At 44.7% G+C, this 10,577-nt stretch overlaps 1 protein-coding gene across 1 annotated transcript; it reads right to left on the reverse strand.

The window, feature by feature from the left end:
* Window positions 1–2,549: 2,549 nt before the first annotated feature.
* LOC141595745 (F-box/FBD/LRR-repeat protein At5g53840-like) lies at window positions 2,550–4,004 on the reverse strand. Its single transcript, XM_074415711.1, has one exon. The coding sequence runs from the start codon at window positions 4,002–4,004 to the stop codon at window positions 2,550–2,552; it is 1,455 nt and encodes a 484-aa protein (XP_074271812.1).
* Between the last annotated feature and the right edge of the window lie 6,573 nt (window positions 4,005–10,577).

Genomic DNA, 10,577 nt, shown 5'->3' on the forward strand with positions numbered 1-10,577 from the left:
CTCCAATTCGTTTAAATCACGACGCACCCTAAAGCGTAAATGAGTCAGGCTCCTGAAGGTTATCGAAGCTATGAAAGGTGTCGGATTCTGGTCAGCAGTAGTCAATGATCTTACACCGGAAATAACGGTAAATAAGAGTCGATTTGTGAGGTTCTCTTCGGGAAATAATTTCCTAATAGCGTTGTCTTTATTTCCTAATTAGACTAGATCTTTTATTTAGGGTGGAATAAATGTATATAAAGGCGACCCTTGTATTAGTCTAGGTTAATTAAGGAGGTGGAGATAGTATTTGTGAGCACAATCTTATAAGAGTCGATTTGTGAGGTTCTCTTCGGGAGGAAGCTTCAGTTTGTTCCGGGCTCAAGTTGATTGGCGTTCGTCTGAATTTGGAGATCGAAGGAGTCTGTTTGGATCTTACTGACCTCAAGATTGTTTGTCCTTCATCTCGTTTGGGGTAGTCTCTTTTGTTCCTTTGAGATTACTATTTTGTTGGTAGAATAGGGTATACTTTTGGCTCATATTGAGCGCGTGTATACCGGTCTACTTTTGTACTATTATCTCCACAATAGTAAATTTGCTCTCCTTTAGGGTGGACGTAGCCAGTTATTTTACTGGTGAACCACGTATATCTGTGTGTCACTTTATTTATTATTCGCTATATTTTGTTCTTATCACCATAATCAACTAACTATTGGGTAACAGGACGCCTCTGTTACAACATTAAGCAAGGAGTCTTTCGGCGGAGTAGCCCAAAGCAAAAGTCTTGGAAGCGGAGTAGCTTTTAAGCATTAGCAACCGGAGTAGGTTGGGGAATTGTTTTATTATTCGGGGTGGTCTTAGTTTGTATGAGTTTACTTCTGAGACGTTTAATAAAATAGCGCTGGACGTAGGTCGCGGAGTAGTGACCGAACCAGTTTTAAAAACATCGTTAGTCGTGTCTATTTCGTTTTATTTCCGCTGCACACTCTACTCACGTTTTTATTTACAGAATCAACTGTTGAGTTCTGCTGGCTAAATCGTTGTTGAATACTTCTAACTCTCTAGTTCTAAGTATTTCTCCTTTCTTCTAAGCATTGTTAAAGTGTTTAAGAGTTTTAAAAGAAGCTTTCATTAAGCTTAAATTTTTAAATAGACACCTAATTCACCCCCTCCCCCTCTTAGGTGCCCTTGTCCGTGACTCTTCATATTTTAAGAATGAACTTGATGAGTAATTTGATCATTCACACTCAATTTGTTCCACTTGTCATTTAGCTATTGGCCTTCTCCTCTTTCCTTGGTCTTTGTGTCAAAACCAAAGGACAACAAATGACCGGGACGGAGTACTATTTTGCAACATATCAGTTATTATCGACTAGGGTCGCTTTATAGTCATCTCAAGAGATTACCAGCGTAGATAGCAGTAAATAGTTAATGAATACGAAGTCGGACAAATTGAGTTCCTTCAAGTTAACTATTGAAATGCTGGAACTGTGACCAGCAATCGACTAAATAAGCAAACTTGGCCTCAAGATTATGCGCTCTACCGGCTTCAGACAGTGACCAGCGATCCTATACAATTCTGTTAAGATTGTTCTGCTGATTCAGCATCAGAAAAACAATAAGAAATTCAGCATCAGAAAAATACATTACGCGGATTCACCAATTTCTCCTTGTCGAGCAACTGTTCCATTCCCTGCAAGGTTGCAAGAATAATGTCCACTCAAAGACGTGGTAAACCGCATCTTAATTGTTTCGAGCAGTACTATTCACAACCTCAAATAGGCCTACATGGTTTCGAGATCTGATCTTAGAGATACTTGTTTATGCAACTTTCTGGTTTTCCTCTTGTTTAAAGCTTATTTAAGTCGAAAAGCCAAGAGACGATTAATAAGCAGCACTTTCAAGTTTCAATGACATCAATGCATCACAACAAGTGAACTACTGAACTAGACAACAAATCTAAAACAAAATTAGGACAACAAATCTCACAAATGGTATTCTGATTAGCGGACGCATGTTCAAAAACCTTGGTAAAGAAATGGTAGACACGCGAGACTCAAAATATCGTGCTACAGACCGTGGAGGTTCGAGTCCTCTTCAAGGCATAAACTCGAGAATGCTGATTGAATTCCAAGATCTCGAATTGGTATATCAGTAGACCCGCTGACGCACTTGTGTAAACTTGGTCCATAAAAGTTCTTGCTTCTTTTAACCCTTCTTTTTACCCGTCGCCAACTCAAATCTACAACATAGTAACGGATAAGTAGAACGGACGGATGTATGGGCACGAATACCAATGTAATGATACAGAAAATAGAGAAACATAAATATTCTCTCCGTCTCATTCATTTGTTTATCTTTGTTATTCTTTGTAAACAAATGAATAGGACAGAGTCTTAATCCCAAAATGATTTGGGGTCGGCTGACATGAATCATCCTTTAGGACCATCCATGAGTGAACGCACACCTCAAAATGCGAAAAAAAATAGAAAAACAAAAGAGTGAAAAACAAAAGTAGAATGAAACATAATAAAAAAAGTCAGGTAAACTTAGAGGTTTGAGGCTACTAATTAAAGTAACAAGGATGTCATGGAAGGAGCAAAATCGATACCTTCTTCAGCTAATACGCTGCGATCGGGACTATAGAATTCAACTTTTGACTGTGGAGAACACCTAGGGACCTTGAACACTTCCTTGATCAATTGTACTTCATTGTAGTTTGCTGAACTATATCCTGTCACGTCTCGACGAGGAGGAATGATAGTGATTTTAAGCAGCTCCAGAACCTTGGCATTGGCTAACAAGTACTTAAGTAGGGGCAATAACATATCCTCAAGCCCAACAATAAAGCGATGTGCTAATATCTCGATTCTCTTGACATGAGTTACTAGACATTGAGGTGCGGAATCAGGTATTAACCAATTATGCTTTGCTGGTTGTAAATATTCGGATAAGTCCAAGGTAAGGACCTCTAAGATAGGGCATTGTTGAAGAAAACCCAAGCCTTTCAAGTCCTCCGTCTCGTTTAAATCACGACGCACCAAAAACCGTAAATGAGTAAGGCACCTGAAGGTTATTGTCGAAGCTATGAAAGGTGTCGGGTTCTGATCAGCAGTAGTCAATGATGTTACACCGGAAATAACGGAAAATAAATTCGAAGGGAGGAAGATATCTCTACCGTGGTGATCAGTCCATGGAGAAATTGAACAAGTAAGCAACGCGGTTGGGGAATCCACAAACGATATTTTGTAAGACAACGTTGTGCGGTAGCTGGACTTGTTGACATGTAAGTACAGGTACTCCAATTTAGGTGCATCGATTACTATATGGATTGGATGAGACAACTCCATCACCAATTGTTTCAGATTCCGACTTGACAAGTTAACAATAATAGGATTATCATTCAGAGTTGGCGGTAAATAAATTGAACAGGACAAAATTTCAAGCAACGGGGAAGAAGATACAAGCTTTTCCAAAATCCAAGGATGGTGACAATATAAATTGACAAAAAGTTTTTTCAAATTAGGGAGATGAAACGATGAATTACGATACTTAATATCAAGGTCATAATCGAGCATAAACCATAATGGAGCAAGTTCAAGGACTTCCAAAGACGGTGTTTGAAAAATCCAAAGCGGAGGAACCGGAAAAGACATACCCGGCCCTGGTTTGAGTAATATTCTCAGTTTACGAAGATGGTTTTTATGACGAGATGCCCAATCATACCATGAAACTATATTATCAATGTTGTATTTCTCTTCTTCTTTATTATCCTGATCATGATTTTCAAATCCGTCATAACGGAGGTGGAAACGCAAAATTCGAATGAACGGAGATGTTAGTTTCGGGAGGACATTCTGTACGAGAGACGGTAGGTTACCAAGACTATTAGGGTGAGTGTAAGTAGGGTACGAGGTGATATCGATGTTGATGTCAGTGAGATGGGTCCATAGCCATCGCCATCGTCGTGATAACACGGCTGTAGCCATGGCGGTTTTTAAAGGAAGTAGAGATAGTATCTCCATTAATAGGTGGTCTGGTAATCCGTTCAATCTCTCGTTGCGTTTCATCCTCTTCTGTAGAATCGGGTTTTCTTGAATTAGTATATTTGAATGGAGGGTATATATATAAATATCGGTATTCCTCCTAGTTAGGTTATAGTTTATATTAATTTTATTTTATTTAAAAGTTTATAGTATTATAATTTGATGAAAAATTTATATATAATGAAATAATAAAATTTTAATTAAGAAAATCTAATTTATTTCCTTATTTAAGTGGTTGCACTTAGGAAAACTTGTTATGTTTCCTATTCTCTTAGTATAGAGGAGATTATTATTATCTACTTTAATACTCCGTATGATACTTCTTTGACATCGATATGGATATTGACTATGTTGAGTTATTTACTCTACTACACGTCTTTCCTAAATTATCTTCGCCTTACATCCGTTTCTTGGGCTTTGAATCTCCGTCTTAGGCAGCACTATTCACAACCTCAAATAGGCCTGCTTGGTTTTGAAATCTGGTCTTAAAGCATACGAGTACTTGTTTATGCAACTTTCTGGTTTTCGTCTTGCTTAAAGCTTATTTAAGTGGAAAAGCCAAGAGACGATTAATAAGCAGCATTTTCAATGACATCAATGTATCACAAGAAGCAAACTACTGAACTAGACAACAAATCTAAAACAAAATTAAGATAAATTATTACTCTTAATTAATACCTTAAAAAATACATACGTTTTACAAATTAATTAGTACCTAATAATATAAAAGCAAATCCGTCAACAAGTGAACTACTGAACCTCGAACAATCTCTCGATCAAGGCTACTTGATCATAGTTCATACGGCCCTACACCATACAGGTCCTTGTATTTTTTTATGAGATGCATTAGAGCTCTCGCAGTTGGAATTCTAATTAGCGGATGCATGTTCAAAAATGTTCTGTATACCCTCCAACGCACTTGTGTAAACTTGGTCCATAAAAGCTCTTGCTTCTTTTGACCCTTCACTTTGCAATATCAGGTTTTCAAAATTGCACAGAATTTCCTTTCGCCAACCCAAACCTACAACATGAATCAGAAAATATAGTTACGATTTTGTAGTCAGTATAAGTGTACAACATAAATATTCTCTAATAGGAATATTTATAATAGTTGGGCCTCAACCATCACCTTAAGGTTTTGGTTGAGTTGGTACATCTATCATGGTATCAGAGCCAGTGTGACCGAAGGTCACGGGTTCAAATCCTGGCAACCTCAAAACTCCTCAAAAACTCGAAGTGGAAACCCAGCACCCGGTACGGGGGAGCCGGTGCACAACTATCCACTCTTCAAGCCCGATGGGCATTTGAGTGAGGGAGCGTAATAGGAATATTTATAATAGTTGGGCCTCAACCATCACCTTAAGGTTTTGGTGCAAACAGAAGTTCAATGCACAAACATATTAGATGACATGAGCCTCCATTACCTTTATTTTCTTCATTTGTAACATCATCTTTTCCGACTAAGAGTGAATCATCTCTAATACTGTCCAGCAACCTCGTCAATACTACAAAAAAAATTGTTCCGGGTGTAAATCCAGAGCAGTTATTTGTTACCACCCGTGCTTGTAGAATGACGTCTTTAGCTGAATCCTCCTTGCGGTCTCCTGAAACGATGAACAAACTGAGGGCTCGGCTTTGGACCGAGCGAACTCACTCCGACGCTCAAGTCAGTAAACTTAGAGAGATAAGTTGTTACTTGGCGAAGTATATATTGTAGAGAGATAAGGAAGATTTTACCAGATGAATAGTGATTATTAGGTTAAATTGTGGATCCTTTCCTCAATGAGAGTTGACGAGTATTTATAGACTTTCACCTTTTGTCACGTAGTGGCCAAGTGGCCAAGTGGCTAGCAGGTGGAAAGACTGATCTACCCTCGGCCGAGGGACCCATGGTAGGCCGGCGGGCCCTGTTGACTCCATGCCGAGGGGTCTTGGATATGAGTTCGCGGATGTGTGCCCCGGCTGGCTAGTTGCCCCGGCCGGGACCCAAGAGACAGGCCGACAGAGTGCGTCGGTAAAGGTCATCTAAGTCGTTGACTTGTTTGTGGATATCTTTGACCTTGCTCAATATGTTGACTTGGTCAGCGGTGCAGAATATGCCCCATCAATTTGCCCCCAGCGTAGTCTATGCCGTGGTATGGGCTCCGATGTATGTTGAGCGTATATTCTGCGCAAGTAATTTGCAAAAATTTTCTGCATCGGCTTCTTCTACTGCATCGGCTTCTTCTACCTCGGCCTGGTTCTGATTAGGCCGTACCATATCCCCCCTCCACATGGATGTGTAAAGGGCATCCGATGTGGAAAAGAAAGTGACGTCGGCCGAGACCAGGGTTGAGAGTGCCGGTTGTTTTTGATTGCCCCCGGCCGGTGCTATCTGACTTGGTTGATCATGCAGCCGGCGGAGAACATATGCTTAGGAATTCGTTGAGGAGGATGAATAGGCAAGGAGATATGAATGGGCGTGTTGAAGACGCTTGGTCACTGTTGCATTGATTGACGTTCAACTGTTGCAACGATTGACATTCCGTGGTTGCATGTCCGACACGTGTCTGTTCGCTGATTGGCTGATGCTTCATGGGCTGTGCCCTGATTGGTCCTTCTTCATGGGCTTTCCCTTATAAATAGGGCAGTTAGCCCCTGAAATTGGGCGCCAATTTCATTCTCTCTAAAATTTTCTTCTCTCTAAACTTTCAAAGGCTTCTTTCTCTTCTAATCTTCAGAGTCGCTACTTCGGCTAGTACTTTTCTTCAAGGTAACCAAACGAATTTTTCTCAACCTTTTAACTTGTTTTTGTTGTAAACATGTCTTCTACTGATGCCGGGACGAGTAAACCGGCGCCGGGGGGTTCCCCGTTGCGTCTTGATGAAGAGGGGGTACTAGACGCCATCCCGTTAAGGTCCGGGGGTCCTAGGTCTCCTTCTCCCGAAGTTAATCCACAAATTTTGGAGGAATGGGAGGACGAGGATGATGATGCTGATGACGATGGTGATGAGAGGATTCCTTCTGATGGGGAGAGGCCGCATCTCCCGGATCACGGCGAGGCCTGTTCGACTAGCATTGACCGTGCCTGGTTTGACAAATTTGCCCGTTGTTCCGGTGACACTCTTTTCGAGGGTCATTTCTCCTTTGGTGATGGGTACAAAATTGTTATCCCTGAGGAGGGTCAGGCGGTCTGTTGCCCTCCCCCGGGCCATATCGGCGTATATATCAGGGACCTGGAGTATGGGCTCCGGTTTCCTTTGAGTGAATACGTCATGGCCATCATCAAAGCTATGAACGTCGTTGTGGCCCAACTGCATCCGTTGGCCATTAGGACGATAGTCGGCTTTGTGTGGCTCTGTCTCTTTAGGGGGGAGACCCCAACAATTAACTTATTCCGCCGACTTCATCATCTTCGGCCGTCAATCTCCGGTAAAGTGGGGTGGTACAGCGTGCAGACGGAGCCGGGCTACGTCTCCGTGTCCAAACTTACTTCTTGCAAGGACTGGCAACGGCGATGGGTGTATGTCCAAGTGCCGGAGGACTACCCATTGCCTCGGTCTTTCCAGAGCCCTGTTTACTTGCGGTGTGAGAACCGAGGAGAATATGAGAAATGTATCTCCCGGGGTAAGGTTAAGATGGACGCTTCGATGGTCCCTCTTACTGCGGATGAGAAGCGGGCGATGCAGCTGTTTGATGCTGAGAAGGGTTGGCTGCCCCCGACTCAGATTATTCTTCAGGATGAGCTGCTTTGCCGCGTCGGCCTCATACCGGCCCTCAACCAGGGTGAGTGGGGTCGGTGTGGGGCCTATCTTTGCCTGTTATGCTCCTGTTTTTTAGCTTTGTTTTACTTCTTTTATGTAACTCTTGTTTGATTTCTTGCAGACCGGTTTGGCCAGGATCTGTCTGAGAGAACCTTGAAGAGGTTAGGGCTTGACAAGGACGGGAAGGTCGTTCAGCGGCATCCTACGGCTGACGCGCGTGATCGTAGACTGACTCCCAACGAACTCATGGACAAGCAGCTGAAGGGACTGGATCCGGCGGCGGCCCAAGCACGGGTTCTCGGAGGCGTGCCGAAGAGAACAAAGAAGGCAGCGTCCAGGTCGGCGACGGCGTCTGTGCCAACTCCCTCTTTGGCCCCAGCGGTTCAGAAGGAGCATGTGGAGGTCGTCGATATCTCTGGGGAGGTGGTGACCGTTGCGAGGGGCCCTCCTCCTCCAAAGAAGAGAAAAGAGCCACCGTCTGCTTCCACCATTGCCGAGGAGAAGAATGACTCAGCAGGCCCTCCATTCAAGAGGGTCCAGACTGGTACGGATCTAACTTGCGGTTCGGACTTAGCCGGTTCGTTGGACATTCCCGATGACAGACTTTCTGATGTGTCAATGCATGTTGACGTGGATGCTCTGTGTAAATTTTTTGTAGATCCGCCGTCGGCCGTCGCCATTCTTACTGAACGGCAATTAGGGAAACAGCCTGAGAAGACGGGTGATAGAAATGTCACCGTTGACTCCTCAGTTCGGAAGATTCCTCCCACCGAGCTTGTGGCAGAGGGTGCGAGAATATATAAGAGGCTGGCGAAGTGGACTCAACTAGCCGGCTCCCACATCATGGAGCAAGAGAAGGCCATGGCCCAAACTGGGCCATTGATCGAACGGCTTAAGCTTGATCTCTCCGCTGCAAAGGGGGAAGCCGGGAAGGCTAAGCTGGACCTCCTTGCTTCCCGAAATCGTGAGGAGGAAGCTGAGAAGCGGTTTTTGGCCGAGAGGGCCAAAGTTGAGGCTGCTGATGCCGCCACCGCCAAGCTGATGGAGGAGCGGGACAGGTATAAGGGCGCTCATGACGCCGTGGTTGCCAAAAGGGAAGAGTGGAAGGATCTGTTCCATGCCCAGTCGGAGGCGCTCAGGGACACAAGGGCTATCCTTGTTCAAAAGGAGAAGGATATTGAAATGCTTCAAAATGATCTTCTCCCTAAAATGTGCGCCCAATTCCGGGACCAGGCCGAGGAGGCGACCAGGGAGGCAATCAAGAAGCTCTTCCCCGAAGGCTCCTTCCCGTGGGATAAATTTGACCAGCTTCTGGATGAGATGGCCGATGCTGCGGAAAAAGCGGCTGCGGAGAAGGCGGAGGCGGCGAAGGCGGCTCAGATAGCTGAGGCCAAGGCGGCCTATGATGCAAAGGTGAATGAGGCTCATGGGGAGGCTGAGAGGCTAAAGGCACTTGAAAATGTCGAGCCTTCTCCTGAGCCGGCCACCGAAGATGATGCTGCTACCGATGGAGGGCAGCAACAGGCATAGGGAGACGTGCGGTCGTCACCTGACTCACCCGGCATCTCGGATAGCTTTAGCTGTTCGGGGGCCAACTATTGAGCCTTTCCTCCCTGCCATCTTTTGGCGCTTCAAATGATATGTTTGTAATCTTTTGCTTTTCTTTTCTTTGTTTTGTTGTAAAACTCTTGGTAGGTTGTGTTTAGGCTTATCCCTATGGGGACGGTCGTCGTCTGTATTCTCTTTGTAATCATTTTCAATAAAGTTCGTCTTATTGGCCCTCGGCTTGGCCGGGGCTTTGATCACAATCCTTCACTTGCCTTCTTGCGTTATTAATCATTTTCAACTGTGTTTAACGTCTTTTTAAACATGTCGGCATGTTGGTCGCTTCCTCTTTCACTCTCGGTTTTGGCTGAGGCGTCCGATTTGCGCTTCCCAGCCGCCGTTGTGGACATGTTAGCGTATCGACCGTTGTGTCCCCGTCGCTCCCGGCTTTGGCCGGGGTAATCGGGGTTACGGCGCGACAGCGTTTGTATCTGTAGACATATTGATCGCTTCCTCTGCCAGGCCTTTAGTTGACCGAGGCGGCTAGAATTGCGTCTCAACTGTACTGAGTATACGTTTCTTCTAGCGTATCGGTCGTTGTGTCCCCGTCGCTCTCGGCTTTGGCCGAGGTAATCGGGGTTACGGCTCGATAGCGTTTCTTCTAGCGTATCGGTCGTTGTGTCCCCGTCGCTCTCGGCTTTAGCCGAGGTAATCGGGGTTACGGCTCGATAGCGTTTCTTCTAGGGTATCGGTCGTTGTGTCCCCGTCGCTCTCGGCTTTAGCCGAGGTAATCGGGGTTACGGCTCGATAGCGTTTCTTCTAGCGTATCGGTCGTTGTGTCCCCGTCGCTCTCGGCTTTAGCCGAGGTAATCGGGGTTACGGCTCGATAGCGTTTCTTCTCTTTGGGCGACGGCCCGGTGGCAACTATGGAGGGGACAAGCACTTTGGTGGAAAACTCGGGTGATTCTTCATTTGTTATGATCATGCGTTGAGGTGTCCACAATGGGTTTGGACGCCTCCGCCGCTATACAAAGTACTTTTTTAGGTTGTCGGTGTTCCAATGGCTCATCAAAGGTACACCCTCCATGTCTGTCAGCCGGTATGTACCCGGCCTCATCTCTTCAACCACTTTGTAGGGACCTTCCCAGTTAGCCGTCAATTTACCATGAATATTTCCTTTGTTGGTGGCGGCCGACTTTCTTAGGACCAGATCTCCTACTTTTAAGTCCCTTTTGTGGACTCTTCTTTATAGGCTCTTCTCATC

Source organism: Silene latifolia, chromosome 8 (genome assembly GCF_048544455.1).
Source record: "Silene latifolia isolate original U9 population chromosome 8, ASM4854445v1, whole genome shotgun sequence".
Lineage (NCBI taxonomy): Eukaryota > Viridiplantae > Streptophyta > Magnoliopsida > Caryophyllales > Caryophyllaceae > Silene > Silene latifolia.